Source organism: Hyperolius riggenbachi, chromosome 8, assembly GCF_040937935.1.
Source record: "Hyperolius riggenbachi isolate aHypRig1 chromosome 8, aHypRig1.pri, whole genome shotgun sequence".
NCBI lineage: Eukaryota > Metazoa > Chordata > Amphibia > Anura > Hyperoliidae > Hyperolius > Hyperolius riggenbachi.
In genome coordinates, this window is record NC_090653.1 from 52,460,187 (window position 1) to 52,484,883 (window position 24,697).

The following is a 24,697-nucleotide window of genomic DNA, read 5'->3' on the forward strand; positions in this document are numbered from 1 at the left end:
GAGCCACAATTATCCAACATGCATACAGACTGTTTCAGACTGGCTGGTCTGGATGGATTAATATGCTCTACCTCATAGAGCTATATTAATCCATGCCATGCACTGATGAGGACCACCCAGTTCGAAACAGTCTGTATGCATGTTGGATTATTGTGGCTCTTGTACAATTAACAATTGTAATATTTTAGGGTGGTGATCTGAAGCAGAGAGAGGAAATCCTCTTATCTGTACACAAACTGTCAATGCAAGTAAAGTCTTAGTAACATAGTGTGCTTTGGCAGGTGCTGCACTTCTCTCCGGCCTTGTATGATTATGTGACACAAGAACTGGGAAGAGCTCTGATCCTGGTCCTCAATAAGACTGACTTGGCGCCACCATCGCTGGTGGTTGCCTGGAAACACTATTTCCAGGAGAAGTTCCCCCAGGTCCATGTTGTGTGCTTCACTTCCTACCCCAGACACCCCGAGGAGGAGCAGGACCCCTCTATAGGTATTTCTAGTCACAGGCCATCTATAGACTTGGTGCTCCCTGCACAGCTCTTACATCTCTGCCATTCCTTCCTGACAGTGTTTAAGAAGAGAAGAAAGAAGAGGCGGGTTTGGAGTGCTGCTCTTGGCCCCACCCAACTCTTGAGAGCCTGTGAGGTCATCACCGCTGGGAAAGGTAGGCGGAGACTTGTGGAGGTTTTCTCTAAAGTGACCCTGAAGTGATCAAGAGACACAAAAACTCTGCATGTAAGGATGAGATCTATTGTCAAAAGCTGTGTATTGTGACAATTCCAAGACAAAATGATTTGTTTCAAGGGTAAATCCTATATCCATACATTCCAGTAGGTAAGATCTATGACTCAACCAAAAACTCCACTTAAAAACAACCGCCCGAAACAGGACCACCCATATTGTTACTAAGCATGTCAGGAGGAGGTCCCTCCCTTTTTCAAACTCCCAAGCCTCCTTATTGTTCCTTTTTAATGTGATGGATGGCTTCACTGACAAATGGGGATGCTCTGTCCCCCATTACCTTCACTGCCTCTGGAGCTGCTGTATATGACAGTAAGATATTTGCATAGAGGGAAGGCCCGGTATCCCATAGAGCTTTCCCAGTGCTTGCTCCATGTCCTTGTTCCTGCGCTCTACCCGGTGAAGTTCTGTGCCTTTGTGGACACCTTGACAGTCTTCAGAAGTACTCATGTCCCTAAGTACTTCTGAAGACTGGTGCATCTGTCCCATTTTATGCTCTTAGTAAATTGAACAAGCAGTGCCAGCTCCTATATAAAATAGGTAACCAACTATGGAGAATATTAACTCAGTGAAGCGTTAGTTCTCCTCAGATTGGTCAGATGGGTTCTTAAAGGGAAGGTTCAGGGTGGCTCTTAAAAAAATAAAAATGCCCATCCACTTACCTGGGGCTTCCTCCAGCCGTGGGCAGCCAGGACGTGCCCTCGGCGCCGCTCCGCAGGCTCCCGGTCCCCTCCGGTGGCCGACCCGACCTGGCCAGGCCGGCTGCCAGGTCGGGCTCTTCTGCGTTTCAAAATGCGCCTCACGGGGGCGCGCTGACGTCATCGGACGTCCTCCGGGCTGTACTGCGCAGGCGCAGAACTACTGCGCCTGCGCAGTACAGCCCGGAGGACGTCCGATGACGTCAGCGCGCCCCCGTGAGGCGCATTTTGAAACGCAGAAGAGCCCGACCTGGCAGCCGGCCTGGCCAGGTCGGGTCGGCCACCGGAGGGGACCGGGAGCCTGCGGAGCGGCGCCGAGGGCACGTCCTGGCTGCCCACGGCTGGAGGAAGCCCCAGGTAAGTGGATGGGCATTTTTATTTTTTTTAAGAGCCACCCTGAACCTTCCCATTAACCTGCCTGTCGTTCTGACGCGGAAACGTTTTTACACTTTTTTTTTTTATCATGTAGCTAGCCTATCGCGGCGGGGATCGGCGCTGAGCGGCGAGGTTCAGGTAGGACACGCAGCAAGCAAAGTGCATGTAGGGCCTAGCTCGTCCAGAACGCCAGGGAGGTTAACCACAGTCATACCAACAATATATATTTAGTATTACATATATCCCCAATGAAATAATGAGTCTCAGACCAAGATCACTTTTTGTCCTAAAATAAATGTATTCTTGTCACTATAACCATAGAATATACAAAGATTACATATAACAGGGTTATAATAAAAAGAGCAATTGTAAAAATATCTAGCAACATTTCTCAGCGATCAGGAGTACATAAATTAAAAAGAGATGCGTACCACCTCTCTTACAGCATATCTTGGCAATGTCTTCTCTGAACATTGTCTTGACCTATATTTATAGGGGACATCGTACCCATACCAAGTTTCACTCACGTGAGTTTCGGGGTCGTCACAAGAGACATACATGTCTAGACACGTCTCATCCATGTGAGGGGAGTTGGCCTTGAATGGAGCCAACTTTAAATTTACGACTGCAGGTGCACACAGGGTTTAAACACAGTTAATTCTTTAAGTAGGTGAAAGTTATTCTACAGCGTTCACCAACAGTTTATTCTAAGTAGGTGAAAGGTATAAGCAGTTAATACGGTTATTATAATTCACAGCACACCAGATCTTCTAGGATTATTAAACACACTGCACATTATATAATAATGCAAACAGATACATTAGTCATATACCATAAGATATGCATATATGTTTCTCTATAGTTCTTACACTACTTCAGTTTACCTAATGACAACCTGATAATAAAGATTAAATAGGTTTGACAGCAGAGGGAATGGTTGGTCTCTTACCATCATTAATGTTCCATGCTCTACAGCCCTGCACACTTATTGAATTCTCAGTTAAACTGTCTCGAATGTATGTATTCGGCTGCAGAGTTTGCCAAACCCTGCTTAAAGGGAACTAAGAACCATTTTTTCTCCTGCAGTTTCTCCTGGTTTCTAATAGTTATAGGAGCTGCCATGCCCCCCTCCCCTTCTAGCTGTCCTTATTTATCCAGAGGTAAGGTATGAAGATAGCATATGTGACTTCTTTTTTGAAGCACAGTGTCCAATCTCCCCAGCCCCCGGCTGTTGAACTCTTTTGTTTGCGCTCTGCCCATGTGTGCAATCAAATAATTAGATCAGTGCTAATCTGCCTGAAATTTCTACGGTGGGGCAGGCCCTGCCATCCTCAAAAGTAGTATAATAAAATCCTCTGCTGAACTTTTAAATGTAAAAGGAAGAGTTAAACTGGAAGTTAAAAAAAAGCCACATTACTATGCATTTTTAATGTGCTATTGAGATGCCCTGGGTGCTAAAAATGGTGATCACAAACACTGGTTCCCAAAACAGCTGGGGGCCCCGGACTCTCTCGCTGTCCGGGGACCCCACACCACCATGCGATACCCAGAGAAAAGTGCAGGCGAGCCCTGGACCTCTCACCACCAGGGAACTCACCCCCACTGCCTCTGAACTGAATGCCAACTGCAACACACACAATTGTTCACTCCCAGCTAAAGCAATTTCTTAACTTTTACTTGGTCAGCAGGCGCCAGTCAGCCAATCAGGTGCATGGTTATACACCCTTTGCCTGCCGTACCAAATCTAGCAGGAATTGCATAAATTAAGTAGCATTCAGGCGGGAGGCTTCGGTTGGACGTAATTGTAGATTACGGTTGACAGGTGAGTGGTAAGGGAGGACCGTGCGGGAGATGTGCCTGCACGGGGCATCTCTGCTAGCGATGTAATCTACAATTACGTCCAACCGAAGAATCCCACCTGAATGCTACCTAATTTATGCAATTCCTGCTAGATTTGGTACGGCAGGCTAAGGGCGTATGACAGTACACCTGATTGGCTGACTGGCGCCTGCTGACCAAGTAAAGGTAGGAAATTGCTTTAGCTGGGAGTGAGCAATTGTGTGTGCTGCTAAAAATGGTGCTCGGTTTACTTTAAAGAAAACCAGTAACATCAAAAAGTTCCCCTGGGGGGTACTGACCTCGGGAGGGGGAAGCCTTAGGGTCCCGATGAGGCTTCCCACGCTATCCTCCGTCCCTCGGGTCCCGCTGCAGCCCTCCGAAGAACGGCAATGTAAATATTTACCTTCCCGTCTCCTGTGCATGCGCTGTGGCGGCTCTCGGCTCCAAAATAGGCGGAAATACCCGATTGCCGTCGGGTCTTCTGTACTGCGCAGGCGCAAGTTTCCGGCACCTGCGCAGTAGAGCGGACCCGACTGAGATCGGGTATTTTCGTCTACTTCGAAGCCGAAAGCCTCAACAGCGCCCCTACTGGAGCCTGGAAAGGTAAATATTGAACAGGTTGTCGGATCTGTTGTGCCGCTGTTTGGAGGGCTGCAGCGAGACCCCCGTGGGACAAAGGATGGCGTGGGAAGCCTCATTGGGACCCTGAGGCATCCCCCTCCCGAGGTGAGTACCCCCCAGGGGAACTATTTGATGTTACACTGTCTCTTTAACTTGTGTGTTGTGATAACTCTGGGATTTGGAGAGGGTGTTTCCAACCTCGGATCACGTCCCCCTAAATTACACCCACTTGTTCTAGAGCCCTTGTACATGCAGGCCCGTAATGTCCACCACGATCACAATTTCCCAGCAGCCCCTGGGTCAACAGGGATTTTGATTTTTGGAGGAGGGGGGTTTGGCCTAATGGGGAAAAAAACAAGACTGTAGACTGTAATTCCACACTTCAGAGTCACTCTGCTCTTGTATGCTTAATTCTTCCCACATTCATCCATTTTTCTCTGTATCCCATCAGTTGACCTGACCAGCTGGAGGGAGAAGATTGATAGAGACACCGCAGCACTCTACCGCCCCGGAAGCCGAAGTGAGGACCGAGATGAGAAGGAACCTGATGATGGAGAGGCGGTTCTGGCCCAGCAAGTCACAGATGCAGAACTAGGAGCACCCAGCAGAGAGCGCTACAAGGATGGTGTGCTCAGCATCGGCTGTCTGGGTAAGAAGTGACTATAGCTGCATCTGACGGGGGTTGAAAACAATAGGACTCCTTTATTAAAGCTGTCCAGGGCTGGATGTCACTAGAGGATATCAGTGACCCTGAAATCCTGGATTTGTGAGAGCCCTTCTACACTTGCATTGGAAACCTGCGTTGTTATTCTGTTATATTGCAGGGTAATGCCATGGCAATGCAAGGCTTAGCACGCTTACAACATTGCGTAGCACCTGAGCCGCCGCAAAGTCAACAGGGCATTACAGTCAGACTTCCGCAGTGGCGGAAGTAATATAAGTCAATGGGCGACGCAAGAGTTTTAAAAGTATTGGTGGTGCACATGAGCGAGACCACAGGAATACGACAGGGAAACTCTGGAATCCCTGTGATGTACTTCCTGACCAGCTCTGGAATCCCTGTGACATACTTCCTGTCTAGCAGGAAGTACGTGACACAGCGGGGGATGCTCAGGGCTATGCATATGATCCTGTCAGCGCACACTGCCACAGGGTCATATGATTAACATATTTTTGTGTTGCCATGCGATGGGGCGGAGCATCGCACAGGAAACACACAGGCCAGGTGTAAAAACAGACTTAAAGTGCATTTCCGCTCACAAAAAAGTGATCAAACGCAGACAACAAACACAGAACATTTATATCAGGCTTTTCTCCTGGCGGACTCAAAGCTGCAGCCATTTAGAGCTGCAACCACGCTCTATAGCAGTGTTTGGGAGACTTGCCCAACGTTTACTACTGAATTGGTGCTGGCTTACTGAACAGGCAAAGCTGAGATTCGAACCCAGGTCTCATGTGTCATAGGCAGAGCCCTTAATCATTTACTGAATATTTTGAACCATTTTGGGCTATGCAGCTGGTCAATTCGGGTGCAGCCTGCATTTGGAAGCGGTGCCAATTTCCTCCTGTTGAATATGAATGTATGTTTACTTGCATAACCAGGATTATCTAATGTAAATTAACCCTTTAAAAGAACTAGCGGGATCTGACCTGGTTCACATGAGCGTTTTTTGTGGTGTTTAATGCGGCGTTTTTTGGGATCTACCGCCGTCCCATTCAAGTGAATGGGAGCGTTTAGACTAGAGCTGGCTTTTGCAGGCTTTCATGAAAGCCTGGCGGTAGATCCCGGCATTGCCTCTAGTCTCGAAAGCAACATGTTACTTTCAAAGGCGGTAAGTGCCGGGAAACAATAGCAGTGACCAGAATTGCTAGCCTTGAACGCTTCCCAAAAGCCTTCAAAAGCTAGCGTCTAAATGCTGGCATTTAAACGCCAGCATTTGTACGTGGCACCGAGCGAAAGCTCGGCAGAAGCCTTTGTGAACGGGAACCAGAGACTAAGCACCCTCATGTATTTTACCATATATATCAGTGGGAACATTAGAGAAAACACCTACCTTGCTCTCTGTTTCATTCTTCACTGCTTAGCCTGCTTCTTATCAGCCCTGATAAAATCTTCAACTGAGCATTCAGTATGGCTTTGCTCAGGAATCATTATCGCTGAGTCTGTCTGCTCTTATGTCTTTTCAAGCCCAAGCCTGCCCCTTGTGGCTCTGCTATAATGACGCAGCTTTAACCACTTGATGACCCACCCTTTACCCCCCCTTAAGGACCAGCGTGGTTTTTAGTGATCTGTGCTGGGTGGGCTCTACAGCCCCCAGCACAGATCAGGGTGCAGGCAGAGAGATCAGATTGCCCCCCTTTTTTCCCCCCTATGGGGATGATGTGCAGGGGGGGTCTGATCTCTTCTGCCTGCGTGTGGCTGGCGGGGGGGGGCACCTCAAAGCCCCCCTCCGCGGCGAAATTCCCCCCTCCCTCTCCTACCTGTTCCTCCCCCGGTGATCGAGGCTGCACAGGACGCTATCCGTCCTGTGCAGCCAGTGACAGGACGTCCCCTGTCACATGGCGGCGATCCCCGGCCGCTGATTGGCCGGGGATCGCCGATCTGCCTTACGGCGCAGCAGCGCCGTACAAATGTAAACAAAGCGGATTATTTCCGCTTGTGTTTACATTTAGCCTGCGAGCCGCCATCGGCGGCCCGCAGGCTATTCACGGAGCCCCCCGCCGTGATTTGACAGGAAGCAGCCGCTCGCGCGAGCGGCTGCTTCCTGATTAATCAGCCTGCAGCTGGCGACGCAGTACTGCGTCGCTGGTCCTGCAGCTGCCACTTTGCCGACGCACGGTATAAGCGTGCGGTCGGCAAGTGGTTAAAGAGTCCTGAGCAAAGCCAGACTTGGATGCTTTAGTCTGGGATTTTATCAGGGCTGTAAGAAGCAAGCTGAACGGCTAAAAATGAAGCAGAGCACCGTAGTAGTTTTCTCTAATGTCCCCACTGATATATATATATGGTAAAATACATGAGGGTGCTTCGTCTCTGGTTCACTTTAAAGTGAAGTTCAGAACTTCCTTTCCAGTACTGACAGGGTTAAGCCTCAGTGTTTCCTGTACAGGCAGATTCGCAGCTGCCGAGAGCTAATTGGACCATTTGATTTAGCTAAACAAACACACAGAGCACAGTGCAGTGAGTTTCTTCAGCGATTATATGTGGAATAAAGACTGCATTGTGTGCTGTGCAACAGTTCGGGTCAGCTTTAAAGGGAACCTAAAGTAATTGAAAAAAAAATCCAGTTTAACTTACATGGAGCTTCTACCAGCCCCCCTGCAGCTGCCCTGTGCCCGTGCAATCATGAGCCTTCCTCCAGTCCCCTGCAGCACCCCACTTTTGTTTTCTGGCGACTCAGCGAGTTGATGGCCACTGCACCTTCGTGGCCCTGGCCGCGCACATCCTCTATCGCACTCCCTTTGTCAGGAGTGTCTTGTGCATGTGCAGAAAATCTCTACACATGCGCAGGACGCTCCTGGTGACGGGACCACGATTGAGGAGGGGTGTGGCCAGGGCCGCGCAGGCTCAGTGGCCATCAACTCGCTGAGTCGCCAGGACCGACTGAAGGGCGACTGAAGGAATGGTCATGATGATACAGGCTGCAGGGTGCTGGTAGAACCCCCAGGTAAGTTAAAATGGCTATTTTCAATTACTTTAGGTTTCCTTTAAGGATCAGAGCTTTTTTTTTTTAGCCAGAATTCATGCTGCGATCACTGTGATTGGCTCACAGGGTCAGGAGCCACTGAAATCTGCTCCTCACCAGTGTACAAAGCTCAGATGTCAGACAACTGAGCGAGTGGTCTGCAGCGGCAAATAGCGTGACAGGACCGCGAAACGACGAGCAATTGAAATCTACGCCCCGGCATGGATAAAAGGCAGTAAGCAGGGCATAGATTTCAATGACTTACGTCTAGAAAAAGTTAACGTCAAAAGCCCCTCACACAGAATTCACATATTGTATTCTTTTCTTATTAGGATTTCCGAATGTTGGGAAGTCTTCATTAATCAATGGCCTCGTGGGCAGGAAGATTGTGAGTGTGTCCCGGACCCCAGGTCATACCAAATACTTCCAGACGTATTTCCTGACGCCCACCGTGCGCCTGTGTGACTGCCCCGGCCTCATCTTCCCATCACTGATTGATAAGCAGCAGCAGGTGGGTCACGGTGGTACAGAATGCACCATCTCTGTATGATCTCCTCCTGAACACATGCTAGATTTGTTCATTTCATCTTGATGGAAGTTACCATCAGCACAGTTGTACCTTGATGTCATTTAGTGGCAGATCGGTAAACAACCAGTGACAAAAGAGCTCTATTATTCTGCTATTGTGTAGGGTGGAGGAGGCATCCCCCCAAAAATATTGTGCAGTAGTAATCAATAAATGGTAAAAAAGAAAAGCTTGCCTCCAAGTAAGGACAAACACCTATATATGGGGTAAAAGGTTTTATTGGTCAGACACTAAAAGAACGTGTTTTGCGGTTCGCAGCCTGCTTCCCCAGATCAGTGAAAACAATCAGCAATGACAATGATACAGGATCATATTGGAATGCTTGCAATGTAGAGTCAGGTTGCAGTCTGCATAATAAACACAGAGCAGTGAGTGGGTAATAGCTATTTGATATTATGGTTGACAATCCGTCTTTAATGGTTCCAGTATCTAGCTTCTCATAGGCTCTTAGCTGTTAACTATGGTAAAAGCTTGATAATAGATGTTTTTCCTCCTGAAAATGGATTCTGAAGGGAATCTAAAGTGAAAATAAACTTATGATATGATTTGTAGGTTTGTTACTCATAAGAATTAAAAACATTACTGCTAAGAAATAAAACATTATTAGCATAGAAAGGAGTCTCCTATTGTTTCCAGTACAGGAAGAGTTAAGAAATTTCAGTTATCTATGCAAAAGAGCTTCTCTGAGCTCTGCTACTCTATAAAGTCGTGGAGAGCACTGTCTTTTGAAGAACTTATCTCAACTGTGAGGCCTGGAACCCACTGAAATCAGCAAACGCAAAACGCAACCGCTAGCGTTTTGTCTGAGCGGTTTGCAAGCGGATTCATGCGCATTTTCGGTCGCGTTTTGCAACATTGTATTTTTTTGCCCAGCGGGTGCGTAGCGTTTTGCGTTTTTATCCTGATTGGTCCTGTGAATTATTTTTAATTTTGTTACAGTGTGCTGAACCGCAAAACGCTAGCAAAACCGCTCAGTTTAGGTTTTGCTGAGCGTTTCTGCTAGCGTTTCAATACTTTACATTGAAGCGCTAACGCTCCCAAAATGCTGCAGGTCCTGCGTTTGCGTTTCTGGGAAACGCAAACGCTCCTGTGGAAGTTGCCCCATCCATTAACATTAGCCCAACGTTTTGGCAAACTGCTAGCGTATCGCAGTGCTGCCAAAACGCTGCCAAAAGCGCTCCTGTGGGTTCCAGCCCTGATTGTTTCTTTGTTTATTGTTTTGTCTGCAGAGAAAAGTTATAAGGGTCATAGCCTGCTCTCTGAAATCATTTAAAATGCTGAGTGTATTGTGGAAACTGCAATTATTAGAGAATGATGCAATGTTATTAAAAAAAAAAAATCACCTGAAAATAAGAATGAGACTGTTTTTTTTCTTTGCTTCTAATGTTCTTTTAATTATCCGTACTAAACAACCAATTTATTATATCATAAGTGTTTTTTTTGTTTTGTTTTGTTTTTTTTTTTGCTTCAGTGTTAACCGGTTTAAATATGTGGGGCCAGGAAATCAACCAATTTATGACTTTGAATGCTGCATTGTATTTTGTTTTTTTTATTAACCTTTAGCATATTCATGTGAAAAGTAATCCATGCCCTGTAAGGAGTTGTGTAATAAATAAGAACTTTTTAGACTTTTAATAATCTCTTCTTGTTCTCTGTTCTTATAGCTCCTGGCAGGCATTTACCCCATAGCTCAAATCCAGGAGCCCTACACGTCCGTGGGCTACCTGTCCTGCCGAGTGCCGGTCCCTAAACTCCTGAAACTGAGCAACCCGGAGGGGGGAGAGCAGGGCTGGACAGCATGGGGCATTTGCGATGGTAAGGGGTTGGCTCTTCAATCTGTACATGTAACCTAGAGACCTACATCATAATTAACATGCTACTGTACTGCATTCTTAAATATAACCCAGTATTTCTTCTTTGCTGTAAAAGATTATTTACACCATATAATATACTAACACAATGTTTTTTTTTGTTTTTTTAGTAAGGGCTCGTTTCCACTATTGCGGTGCGGAATCGCCTGGATTCCACCGCTGATTAAATCACGTGGATGCGATTCCCCATGCGGTTTTTGCCGCGAATTCGCATGCGAATTCGCATAGGTGAGAGTATGTGCGATTTTAACCATGTCACTGCCTGTGTGAATTTACATCAGGACCTATGCGAATTTGCATGCGAATTCGCAGCAAAAACCGCATGGGGAAAACGCATGCGATTTCCCTATTAAATACATTGTATGCGATCCGCATGCATTCCACTCTCAGGCGAATTCGTTGGCTCTTTTGTGCGTTTTTTCACCGCTCAAAAAAACGCACATCACCAACGCAACAGTGGAAACAGGCCCATTCACTTGTATACCATGTGCGAATCCGGATTCGCGATAGTGGAAACGAGCCCTTAAACAGCATATCTTCTGTATACATTCTTTACTTGATACAATTAAGTCAACCTTCTCTGGCTGTGCAAAAACTTATGCTAATGAGTCTTGGGGTGAAACACAGGTCAGAAAACACTGCTGGCTGCATTTACAACAGAATGACAACAGTTAAGGTACACTGGTCGATTTGCCATCAGATTCGACCAACAGATAGATCCCTCTCTGATCGAATCTGATCAGAGAGGGATTGTATGGCTGCCTTTACTGCAAACAGATTGTGAATCGATTTCAGCCTGAAACCGATCACAATCTGCTGTCGCCCCCCCCCCCCCCCAATCCCCCCGGGCCCCTGCATACATTACCTGAAGCCTGGTCCCGGGCATCTTCTCCGCATCGGCTCCCGGCGGGCATCTTCTCCGCATCAGCTTCCGCATCCCGGCATCCGGCATAACTTTCTGTCACTCCAGTGACAGCGGAAGTTCAAATAGAGCGCCCTCTATTTGTACTTCCGCTGTCACTGCAGTGGCACAGGAAGCTATGCTGGATGCCGGGATGCGGAAGCTGATGCGGAGAAGATGCCCGCCGGGAGCCGATGCGGAGAAGATGCCCGGGACCAGGCTTCAGGTAATGTATACCTGCGTCGGTCGTACGCCGCTAGCGATGCGCTCCTTACCCGCGGCGATCGACGGTAATTTTCCGCACGGCGCGATCGATCTATTTCGGGACGAAATAGATCGAAAATTAGCGTGTTGCGTGAACGATTTGACAGATTCGATCGGCGGGTAATCGGCCTAGTGTATGGCCAGCTTTATGAATAAAATGCACCAGCTTTAAAGGGAGCCAGAGACGCCGGAATCCTAAAGAAAAAAAGATTTTATACATACCTGGGGCTTCTTCCAGCCCCATAAGCCTGCATCGCTCCCACGCCGCCATCCTCCGCTTCCTGGATCGGCGGTACCGGGTCCCGTCACTTCCGACTGACGCGGCCAAATGTCCGCATTAGCAGGGGCTCCCTCCATACCCTTACGCGTGCGGCTGTGCAGTATGCAGCTGCACGCGTACGGGTATGCCGGGAGCCCCTGTGATGCGGACAATTGTCCGTGTGCTGCCTCCGACAGGCCGAAACTACGGGACCCGGTACCGCCGGATATAGGAAGCGGAGGAGGGCGGCGTGGGAGCGATCCGTGCATATGGGGCTGGACGAAGCCCCAGGTATGTATTAAAATCTTCTTTCTGGGGCCTCTGGTTCCCTTTAAAGTAAATAAACTGAACTTTGGGAAGTTATAATTTCTAAATGAATTATAGTACTTGTGCACAAAAGCAAATATGATAATTGTTTGGGTTATAAAAAGTAGGAAAACACATTTTCATTTAATATTTTGTCCGTCTTAAACCGCTCTAATGGGTGTCTGAAGTGACGAGATGTGGAGGCTGCCATATTTATTTCCTTTAGCCCTCCCAGCGGTAAGCCGCGCAGGAGGATTTCTCAGGCCCTGCTTTGCCGAGTTGCATAATTTTTATTTATTATTATTATTTTTTTTTTTTTGCAGCACGCAGCTAGCACTTTGCTAGCTGCGTGTGCACTCCGATTATCCACCGATCGCCGCGCCGCTCCGAGACCCTGTGCGCTGCCTGGCCAATCAGTGCCAGGCAGCGCTGAGGGGTGGATCGGGACTACATGATTTAAAAAAAAAAAAAAAAAAAAATGCTGCTCTGCCCCCTGGTGGTTTTTAATAGACCGCCATGAGGGTTAAAAAAAAATTCCAGTTGCCTGTCTGTCCTGCTGATCTTTGGATGCAGTAGTGTCTGACTCACTCACCTGTAACAAGCATGCGGCTAATCCAGTCAGACTTCAGTCAGAAACACCAGGGCCCCCCATATGCAATTCACTTTCTCTCCAGAGTTTTCTCCTAGGACTTATTTTTTTTTATCTTCTATTTAAAATAACTCTCCAGCACTTTTCTACTGAAAAAGAATCGGACAGTTAGTGAAAAAGTACTACCAAGATTATTAGGAGTATTTCCTTCCTTGCTGGTGGTTTACAGGGCATTTTATTGACAAGTTTAAAAATATCACCTTGGAGAAAACTCAGGAGAAAGTGAATTGCATGTGGGCCCTGATCTGCATGCTTGTTCAGGGTCTATGGCTGTAAGGATTAGAGGCAGATGGTCAACAGGACAGCCAGGCAATGTGCATTGTTTAAAAGCAAATACAGTAGATATGGCAGCTTCACTATCCCTCTCAGATTCCCTTTTAAAGTGTACCTGTCACGGGAGAATACCTTCTAATTTACTCACCTGAGGCTTCTTCCAGCCCCCCCTAGCCTTCCAGGTCCCGCAGTTTCCTCCTGTTGTGCTCCGTTGATCAGCTGAGCCCCAACAAAGGTTTGCAGACTCGTTGACCGCCCTCCCTCGCGCTCCTGTGGCTGGGAGTATTCTGCCCGTGCGCAGAACACGCTCAGCCATGGGAGCGCAAGTGACACCACCTGGGCCGCGTATTCGCCTTTCAGGTGATCACAGCTGATTAGTGGAGTGCAATGCAAAGAAGTCTCAGGTAAGTAAATTGGAATTTTTTTTTTCTCCTGTGACAGGTTCACTTTGAGTGCAAAACTGCAGTATCAGTAGCTATATGTAATATTTAAAAATGCTTACTAATGTCTTTGTGTATGTAATGCTTTACATGGCAGGGATTGATATGGCTGTATGGGATAGGGCTTGGACCAGTACAACAGATCCCATATCCCATACAGCCATATTAATCCCTGCCATGTACTGATGAGGGCCAAAAGCCCAAAACAGGCTGTTTCCATGTAGGGCTGATGAGGCTGTGTAATATTTAAAGCTGTAGGCTTGCTATACACCAGCGGTTTTGGATGTTTGCTTGGCTTACAGGAGTGAAAAGAGCTAATTTGCATATTCAGTAGTGGTGCATTGTGGGTAACCACAAATGTTTACTTACAGCTGAATTATTGCAAGTTTCCTTCTGTTTTAAGAAGGCAAATTTCACCAAGCATTGCTTTTTAGTAGGAGGGCTTTTCGGTCTCTTCTATCCCACTATACATTCCTAGTGGTTTGGGTCACCCCGAGCTGCTTGGTTACTCTGTTGTATGTAATGCACAAAACTAATTCTGCATCTAAACTGTTATTACCTGCCAGAAAAGACTTTCAATTTATATTAAAAGAAAATACTATAGGTTTAAAATGATTCTCTAATCAACAATGCAATATACCTGCAATATGAATTTCAGCCCTGCTTTTAGATCCTGCATGTCATTCATTAGCCTGTTCTGCATACTCTGTCTTCGTTGTTTAGGGATAATGAGTGCAGAGGGAGAGTTGACAACCAGCAAGGCAGAGAGAGTTTTTTTTTTTTTTTTTTTTAAGCAGTGGGAACATTTTAAAATCACATTTTTAAACCACGATCACAACAAAATGTAGCTGGTTTACTGCTGATATAAGCACAGACTGCTGGACTTTACTGTACATACTGGTGGGACATGAGCATGCATGTGAAAATGTTAGTTTCGGCACAGGCAAAGCCACTAGTAGAATATCAGTAAAATGACCAGTCCAATATTCTACTTTTGGGTAATGGCAAATATGAATAATAGTCATTTTTACCAATATTTTTTATCGCTGAACCCATCCCTATTTTCACTTGAGCCCTCCCTCTATCACTCTCTAACCACACCCCAACACCGTATCTGTGCCACCTTCGCCACTAAAAAACCCCTCTGCCAATATCTGCACTGGCAAATAAGGAAATTTATCGGGCACCCAAATTGCCCTCCGTGTGCTACTGTAGTCGCAGTTAACATTCCAGTCTGTGCGGCGCCCATTTTACTGATCTGCCACAAGCACCCAGATTACCTGCTTTGGGGATATGCCTGTATTGTTGTTTTTATTTATACAGACCTTCATATTCTTATGTTTTATACAGAGTATAATACAGACATTAGTGGGTGACAATACATTAGCGGTACAGAAGTATGCAACGGAGGAAATCTGTTATAGAAGTAAAGCAGACTGCTACTTCGTACCAGTGCAGCTGTCAGTCAGAAGCTTCCTACTTACTTTTTTTTTTTTTTTTTTGCTCATGAAGCAACTTTCCTTTCAGTGCATAAAAGAGAAAAGTCCCTGCAACGGGGAAGAGCTGAGTGTGGTGTTACAGCTATCTTTCTGCTAGCACTGTCTCTTCATAAGACTTCAGGGGAGAGTGAAAGTAGCTTTATTAACCATTTCAGGTTTATTTTCTAATGTGGCAAATCTCTAGGAGCATAGAGGTAATTTCACTGTAAGTCATTTTAAGCACACTGATTTCCTTGCTTTCTGCACACAGCCTGGGCTGAAAAGCGTGGTTATAAGACGGCCAAAGCCTCACGTAACGACTCGTACCGAGCTGCCAACAGCCTACTCCGCCTGGCGGTGGATGGACGCATTTGCCTGTGTATGAGACCTCCGGGTTATGTGCTTCAGAAAGGTAATGCCCTATGATTAGCCTATTCTTTATTCCTCTTAACAGGTTATCCATAGTTCCTCTACAATTTCTAAGTGCCTTATAAGGGGGCCAGACAATGGGGGATACTTTCAGTCCCTGTTATCGAATCTGCCAACGATCTATGAAACACGGCATATCCAATCAATTGTGGTGATAGTTCGTGTCACCTAGGAGACAAAAGGAGACCAGCAGCCCAATGGTGCAGAATCCTTCTAAATTCAATGTAGCAAATTCGCTATTAATACTCATAAAGGCGGATTGAAAATCCTTGAATGATTGCCAGAGCCTGCGGGAAAATAACAATCCCTGCTAGGTTTTCCGGGTCTGTGATACAGGATCTGGTTGGTCCCACTCCAAAGGTTCTTTAGAATAAGACTAAAAAAAACTATCACCTCTCATGAGGTCTAACAATGTTAACAAAAACAAGGGTGAAGGCGCCCACTGCATAAAAACACATGAACTTACAGTATAAGCCAGCCGTGCCCAACCTACGGCCCGCGGGCCATTTGTGGCCCGCGAAGCCAGTTTCTGTGGCCCGCGCGGTGTCTGCCTGCGGAGGGGGAGAGGATTGGGTGGTATTGCGTAGTATGGCACTCGGCGGGACGCGCGTACACCAGCATGTGCTTGTATTCAGCCCCGGGTAGTGCTGGGAGAGTCAGAAAGCCTCGCTCATTGGTTACTGCAGGAACCTTCCTCCAATAGGAATCAGCCTAGTTCCTATTGGAGGAAGGTTCCTGCAGTAACCAATGAGCGAGGCTTTCTAACTATCCCAGCACTACACGGGGCTGAATACATGCACACGCTGGTGTATGCGCGTCCCGCCGAGTGCCATACTACGCTATACCACCCGATCCTCTCCTCCTCCGCAGGCAGAAACCGTGGGCAGACAACGGGACACGCTGTGTCAGCCCCACACAGAGCTGGCAGCCCCCTCAGCCCCACACAGAGCTGGCAGCCCCCTCAGCCCCACACAGAGCTGGCAGCCCCCTCAGCCCCACACAGAGCTGGCAGCCCCCTCAGCCCCACACAGAGCTGGCAGCCCCCTCAGCCCCACACAGAGCTGGCAGCCCCCTCAGCCCCACACAGAGCTGGCAGCCCCCTCAGCCCCACACAGAGCTGGCAGCCCCCTCAGCCCCACACAGAGCTGGCAGCCCCCTCAGCCCCACACAGAGCTGGCAGCCCCCTCAGCCCCACACAGAGCTGGCAGCCCCCTCAGCCCCACACAGAGCTGGCAGCCCCCTCAGCCCCACACAGAGCTGGCAGCCCCCTCAGCCCCACACAGAGCTGGCAGCCCCCTCAGCCCCACACAGAGCTGGCAGCCCCCTCAGCCCCACACAGAGCTGGCAGCCCCCTCAGCCCCACACAGAGCTGGCAGCCCCCTCAGCCCCACACAGAGCTGGCAGCCCCCTCAGCCCCACACAGAGCTGGCAGCCCCCTCAGCCCCACACAGAGCTGGCAGCCCCCTCAGCCCCACACAGAGCTGGCAGCCCCCTCAGCCCCACACAGAGCTGGCAGCCCCCTCAGCCCCACACAGAGCTGGCAGCCCCCTCAGCCCCACACACAGCTGGCAGCCCCCTCAGCCCCACACAGAGCTGGCAGCCCCCTCAGCCCCACACAGAGCTGGCAGCCCCCTCAGCCCCACACAGAGCTGGCAGCCCCCTCAGCCCCACACAGAGCTGGCAGCCCCCTCAGCCCCACACAGAGCTGGCAGCCTCCTCAGCCCCACACAGAGCTGGCAGCCTCCTCAGCCCCACACAGAGCTGGCAGCCTTCTCAGCCCCACACAGAGCTGGCAGCCCCCTCAGCCCCACACAGAGCTGGCAGCCCCCTCAGCCCCACACAGAGCTGGCAGCCCCCTCAGCCCCACACAGAGCTGGCAGCCCCCTCAGCCCCACACAGAGCTGGCAGCCCCCTCAGCCCCACACAGAGCTGGCAGCCCCCTCAGCCCCACACAGAGCTGGCAGCCCCCTCAGCCCCACACAGAGCTGGCAGCCCCCTCAGCCCCACACAGAGCTGGCAGCCCCCTCAGCCCCACACAGAGCTGGCAGCCCCCTCAGCCCCACACAGAGCTGGCAGCCCCCTCAGCCCCACACAGAGCTGGCAGCCCCCTCAGCCCCACACAGAGCTGGCAGCCCCCTCAGCCCCACACAGAGCTGGCAGCCCCCTCAGCCCCACACAGAGCTGGCAGCCCCCTCAGCCCCACACAGAGCTGGCAGCCCCCTCAGCCCCACACAGAGCTGGCAGCCCCCTCAGCCCCACACAGAGCTGGCAGCCCCACACAGAGCTGGCAGCCCCCTCAGCCCCACACAGAGCTGACAGCCCCCTCAGCCCCACACAGAGCTGGCAGCCCCCTCAGCCCCACACAGAGCTGGCAGCCCCCTCAGCCCCACACAGAGCTGTCAGCCCCACACAGAGCTGTCAGCCCCACACAGAGCTGTCAGCCCCACACAGAGCTGGCAGCCCCACACAGAGCTGGCAGCCCCCTCAGCCCCACACAGAGCTGGCAGCCCCCTCAGCCCCACACAGAGCTGGCAGCCCCCTCAGCCCCACACAGAGCTGGCAGCCCCCTCAGCCCCACACAGAGCTGGCAGCCCCCTCAGCCCCACACAGAGCTGGCAGCCCCCTCAGCCCCACACAGAGCTGGCAGCCCCACACAGAGCTGGCAGCCCCACACAGAGCTGGCAGCCCCACACAGAGCTGGCAGCCCCCTCAGCCCCACACAGAGCTGACAGCCCCCTCAGCCCCACACAGAGCTGGCAGCCCCCTCAGCCCCACACAGAGCTGGCAGCCCCCTCAGCCCCACACAGAGCTGGCAGCCCCCTCAGCCCCACACAGAGCTGGCAGCCCCCTCAGCCCCACACAGAGCTGGCAGCCCCCTCAGCCCCACACAGAGCTGGCAGCCCCACACAGAGCTGGCAGCCCCCTCAGCCCCACACAGAGCTGGCAGCCCCCTCAGCCCCACACAGAGCTGGCAGCCCCCTCAGCCCCACACAGAGCTGGCAGCCCCCTCAGCCCCACACAGAGCTGGCAGCCCCCTCAGCCCCACACAGAGCTGGCAGCCCCCTCAGCCCCACACAGAGCTGGCAGCCCCCTCAGCCCCACACAGAGCTGGCAGCCCCCTCAGCCCCACACAGAGCTGGCAGCCCCCTCAGCCCCACACAGAGCTGGCAGCCCCCTCAGCCCCACACAGAGCTGGCAGCCCCCTCAGCCCCACACAGAGCTGGCAGCCCCCTCAGCCCCACACAGAGCTGGCAGCCCCCTCAGCCCCACACAGAGCTGGCAGCCCCCTCAGCCCCACACAGAGCTGGCAGCCCCCTCAGCCCCACACAGAGCTGACAGCCCCCTCAGCCCCACACAGAGCTGACAGCCTCCTCAGCCCCACACAGAGCTGACAGCCTCCTCAGCCCCACACAGAGCTGACAGCCTCCTCAGCCCCACACAGAGCTGACAGCCTCCTCAGCCCCACACAGAGCTGACAGCCTCCTCAGCCCCACACAGAGCTGGCAGCCCCCTCAGCCCCACACAGAGCTGGCAGCCCCCTCAGCCCCACACAGAGCGGACAGCCTCCTCAGCCAGCACACTACAGGCCACTCTGATACCATTGCTGCATTAATCTGCCCTGTGCATACACCCAAACAGCTACAAACTTCTCATTAAGAAAATGTGCTTCAAATGGTGAGTACAACAATTCTTATATTGTCGTTTTCTTTCCATTTCCAACACCATGTTAACTGTTACTAGAAAAACGTTAAACGTTTTACATCGAAATTTTGTATGCATGTGTTCCGGCCCTCGAGATTTTTCTTGATTTGAAGTTTGGCCCTCGGGCCAAAAAAGGTTGAGCACCACTGGTATAAGCTATACATTTGCATAAAATGGAGAGGAGGTATGAGCCTCACCTCTCCATTTTTTTTTTTTTTTATTCAAGCACAACCATGACAATGCTTTACGCGGGTGCTTGCCCACTTCATCGGGTCAATTAAAAAAATGAGTGCTTTTAATGTCCTGGCAGTTAAACAAGCATGACTGCCACTATGCCTAGATTCTTCAGGAGAGGTAAGGCTCCTACTCCCTCTCCTTTTTTTATGCCAATTTATAGCTCATAAGTTTACATGTTTTTATGCAGTGGGTGCCTTCACCCTTGCTTTTGTTTTTTAGGCACTTTGCGGCGACTAGGGTTAGGTAGTAGGTAGGGGGTTAGGGATTAGGTGGGGAGGTTCTTTTTAGGCACTTAGGGTAGGAGGGGGGGGGGTGGTAGGTAGTCTCTTTTAAGGCACTTTCTGTGGGGCTAGGGTTAGGCAGTAGGTGGGGGAAGATAGGCACTTTCGGGGAGGGTTAGGGGTGGGCAGTAGGTGGAGAAGGTTCTTTTTAGGCACTTGCCAGAGGAATAGGGGTAGGCATTAGGTGGGGGGTTCTTTTTAGGCACATTCCTGGCTAGGGTTAGGCAGTAGGTTGTGGGTGTGTGTGTGTGTGTGGGGGGGGGGAGTTAGGCACCTGCAGGGGTAGGCATTAGGGTTGTTAGGAGTAGGCATTATGTGGGGGGGGGGGGTGGTTCTTGTAAGGCAGCTATGGGGGAGATCGGGTGCCGAGCACTACACAGTATTATGGTAACCGCTACCTCTCTACTCCTAATAGTATGGCTGGCTGCCTTCAGAGATTAGTCTGTATCTGTATTAAGCCCTGAGAAGGTTCTACGGCACTTAAATACTAATCTCCTGCTACTGCCTCCATCCCCCTTCTTGCCATGTGATGTCTGCCTTGCCTCGTTATTGGTGCAGATGCTGAGCAATGATGTCCCAAGGGGAACGGATCAGGCATGGGAGGGCTGGAACAGAGCTTCTGAACCAGGAAGTCTAGTCCAGCATCAGCAGCAGGGGCGTAGCAATAGGGGTTGCAGAGGTTGCGACCGCATCGAGGCCCCGAAGGAACGTCCCTCAATTACAGTATTAGCTCTCTACTGGTCCTGTGCTCATAATAAGCACTTGTATAGATACTTTAAATAGTGGTAATCCTTAACAAACTGTTCCCCATCCCCTTCTTGAACCTCTGACACTGTAGTTGCCATTGGCAGGTTTTGGTGCGTTGTATTAATTGTTACGTATAGAGTGCTTGGGGGGCCCCCAATGCAAAACTTGCATCAGGGCCCACAGCTCCTTAGCTACGCCACTGATACGCCACTACGTCACAGCCTTACTTGGAGATAGGTAGGCAGTGACCCACTATACTGACTCAGAGATGCACAACCTGCAGAAGGGATACATTAATGTAGTAAATCTTGGGAGTTATTTAAACCTCCCTGTAACTTCCTTCCACAGAGGCCTGGGAGCAGCACCCTGACACACTGGAAATGATCAGCCACATACAGGCGCGCGCCTACCCTGACAGCCACACCTCCTCAGGCAATGAAGAGGAGGAGGAGATTTCCAGCTCGGGGGAGGAGGAAGAAGAGAGAGATCGCGATGCAGATGAGGAGGAGGATGAAGAGGAGGAAGAGGACGACGAGGAGCCCTCTCCGTCTCAGACCAAGAAGAGTGTGAAGACCAAACCAGCTGATGTCAATCCTTTTGCCCTGCTGGGGGAGGACGAGTGCTAAGTTTCCTGCTGTGCTTTACAAGTGGACAGCGGAGGGGCCGGTATAAAAGCATCGCTGCTCTTATCAGCCCATCCGACGTCCAAGCAGAGCCATTCCCAAACAGTATTCCGGAAAAGCTGATGTTCATCATTGAATAATTTGCTTTTTACACTCCGCAAAATTCTGCACAGGGGATAGGAAGGATTTTTGGGGGATTATAGGGTTTTGCATTTATAAAAGGGGTTTGGGAATATCTTACATTCCTGTTATTTTTTTTTCCCCCTCCCTGTATTTTTTTTGGGGGGGTTGGTCAAAATGGTGGCCGACTAATTGGCCAATGACGTGCGGTTTTGTGGTGAAGAGGCTGCTGTGTGGGGAAATTGCCTAATTATAATGGATTGCTTGCGTGTGGTCAGCCATTTTGTTTTCATATTGATAGAAAAGGGCATTGGTTAAACGTGTTTATATCCTGGCCTTGCTCCAATCAGAATCTTCCATTATTTTATACGTGGAAATGTGAAAGGAAGAGTTTCATTGGCGCCTGTGAGAAAACACAGCTCTGTGCTTTCAACAATCTTTATTTACAACGTGTGTAAAGTCATATTCAATGTTTCTAAAACGCTAGGGAGATATCAAGGCACATAAAACGGAACCGTATAAACTTATATTTTCAAGATATTAATATTTTATTCACACAGACCAGTAGCTCAACAACAAAATGGCTGCCTTAGCGGAATGCTGGCCTTACATTAAGCATCTTACTGACAAAGTTAACAATTTGCTATTGAGGCTGTACATGCTATACAAATTCTCAGATGTGTGGTGATTAATTGCTTTGACTTGAGGTAAGCTCTGCAGTTTGCGGCAACACTGGTCACACTGCTTCTTGTGCTTGCCTCAAACCTGCCATCTGAGAGGGAGACCAAGGTGCTATCTGTAAGCGAATGTGTTATTACTTCTCACACATTTGTATTTGAAACCTGACTAGTATTCTTCAGTCCTCAGGAGAGCTGGAGAAGTCAGTAGGCCCAATTATTGGAAAAAAGAAAATGGCTGACATTTTGTTCTCAAGGCCTTGATGTGTGTGTGCCATGCTAAGCAGAGTCCTGTGAGGTACACAAAGGGTTCAGGTGATCCAAAGTAAGTTCCATGTTGGAAGTCAGACAGGAAGAAGAAATTACATTAACACCTTCGGTTTTAAAAATAGTTTGTGATCATTCAAGGTAAAAGGACATCACCAGTCAGACAGTCATCTGAAATGATCAGGAATAAAAGAGGTTTGTGCAGCTTTAGGGCCCTTTTCCACGAGCAGTTTATGGGCAGTGAAAAGACTGTCGAACTTTCACAACTGCTTGCTGCTGCCTGGCAACCGCGTGCTGCTGCTTGGCAACTGCTCACTGCGGGCTGACAACTGTTTACTGACAGTGCAGTTCAGCGCCTGTGGAATGGACCCTTAGTCACATACTTGTGAGACATGTAGGCTCCTTTCACACTGTGCATTGCGATCGCAATGCAAAGGTGCCAGAAAGTAGTATTATTATACATTAGAAGTGTGATGCAATACATTCAGTGAAGCATATAGTACCATTAAAAGTATGCCTCACTGCCACTGTAAATGTGCATGCTGTGCGTTATCCTGACTGAACCCACTGCATCGGTAATGTGAAAGCACCATAGACATATAATTACATTCACTGCAATGGGACGTAATGGACGCAGTGTGAAAGCAGCCTAAAAAAAGAACACAACCTCGGGTAAGCTGGCAACTATTACACATATATTTTTTTAGTTTTGCTTCAAGTTTGCTGTAAATAATGAGATAATGAATTCTATGCGTATTACAGATAATAGAATATACCGTAAGTAGCAAAGAAAAGTGTCGTTTTTTTTATTTTCAGTTATATAGCTGCTTTTTTTTTTTATTTTTTTTATTATAACATTGCATCAATTTGTCACATTTGCAGTTTTAAAACCACACTCTGTCCTTTAAGCTATAAAACTAAGCAGAAATAATGACCTTTTGAACTTTCCTGCAGTAAAACCTTACCTTAAAGAAAACCTGAACTGAAAATTAAAAGTCAAACTAAGCATACACAAGTCATACTTACCTTCCATGTATTCTACTCCTGAGTCTTTCTCCTGTCCCGCGTCCTATTTGTTTACTGTGATCAAGGGAATTTTCCGTCCTCCATTTTGAAAATGGCAATTACCCATAACAGCTTCCTGGTCAGCACACAGTTAAACTGTAACATCGCCCACTTGAGCCATAGGGAAACATGAACATTATCTGGTACATCAGTTTTCTTCTCAGCTATAACTGACAGCAACTGATATTTTACTGACAGCAACTGACATATTTCAGATCTGACAAAATATTGTCAGAACTGGAAGGGATTATTGTCAGGAGAAAATGGTGATCTTCTGAGAGGAACTGATGGCAAGGTAACTATGTAATGTTCATTTGAAGATACCTCATGTGTGTATTTTAAATATTTTTACTCAGTACAGGTTCTCTTTAAGCTGTCTCTGTTTCTTGCCTGTTTCCTTTTCTATGAGCAGTTGATGGGCAATGATAAGCCTCTCAAACTCTAACAACTGCTTGCTGCTGCCTGGTAACTGCTTGTTGCCGATTGGTAAGTGCTTGCTGAGCACACAATTGAAATACCCATGGAAATGAGCCCTAAGGCCTCTTTTCCACTGACTGTTGAGCTGTGTGCTCAGCAAGCACTTACCATGCAGCAGTGAGCAGTTACCAGGCAGCATTGAAGACTGTATTTGATCCACCTAGGTCAAAGAGCTTAGAGAATGTCTTTTGCATAGATTGCTGAAGGTGTTTTTTTTTTTTTTTTTTTTAACTCTTCTGTACTGAAAAACGATGTAAGATTCTTTTCTTTGCTACTAATGTTCTATTTCTTAGCTGTACTACACATAAGTTTATTTTCGTTTCAGGTTTACTTTACCGAAGAAGAGAGAAGTTTGTGGATCCTGTAGAAGCTTATCGTGTCCTCGCCGCTGCTTGCCGGCGCTGTCCGGAAGATGCGGGCCATGTTCCTCTTCATGCATGAGCGCGACCGCACATGCATGGTAGTTTTTGAGCTGCTCATACACGAGCAACTGTAGCTTACTGCGCATGCGTGACTGCTCTCCCGCCCCTTCCTGTAGAGGTGCGCAGCCCTGCTCTTCCATCCAACAAGCCCTTGTATGATTTCTTTGGGGGGAGATCCGTGATGGAGGATGGTGTAGGAAGTCTCTACAGCAGTGCTGTCCAACTTCAAGGGCGGGGGTGTGTGTCTAGCTCTGGATGTTTTGGCTGGTGGGGGCAGAGCAGCAATGTCCTGGCTTCAGGGGGCGGAGCCAAGCACAAACAAAAGGTGGGCCTAGCACACACAAAAAAAACGGGGCAAGTGAGTGCAGCCCGGGGGCCACATCTGGACAACAGGCCGCCAGTTGGACAGCCCTGCTCTATATGATCCACAGGCTTCTCTCTTCTTGGGTACGGTAAGTACCGTATGTGTTTTTTAATCCGAGGTTTGCCTCAGGTACACTTTAAAGGGAACCTGAATGTTACACTTGGAATAGAATAATGCCCCTACCTCACAGCCGCTACTCCCTCCTGCCTCAAGCTTGCAAGGCCTGTGTATCCAACTTTAGTTTTCATGGCTTCAGATGTCTATTTTGCGGTATATAAAATAAATACAATTATATTTACTGAA

The 24,697-nt window shown here is 48.9% G+C and overlaps 1 protein-coding gene across 1 annotated transcript in view; it reads left to right on the forward strand.

The window, feature by feature from the left end:
• Positions 1-24,697, forward strand: part of GNL1 (G protein nucleolar 1 (putative)) — a 40,702-nt gene extending 16,005 nt beyond the window's left edge. The window contains exons 6-12 of the mRNA XM_068250422.1: positions 282-489; positions 568-663; positions 4,725-4,922; positions 8,289-8,467; positions 10,207-10,357; positions 15,255-15,395; positions 20,728-24,697. Of these exons, the coding sequence (XP_068106523.1) occupies positions 282-489; positions 568-663; positions 4,725-4,922; positions 8,289-8,467; positions 10,207-10,357; positions 15,255-15,395; positions 20,728-21,005 (1,251 nt within the window). The 3' untranslated portion in view covers positions 21,006-24,697. The remainder of the gene's footprint in view (positions 1-281; positions 490-567; positions 664-4,724; positions 4,923-8,288; positions 8,468-10,206; positions 10,358-15,254; positions 15,396-20,727) is intronic.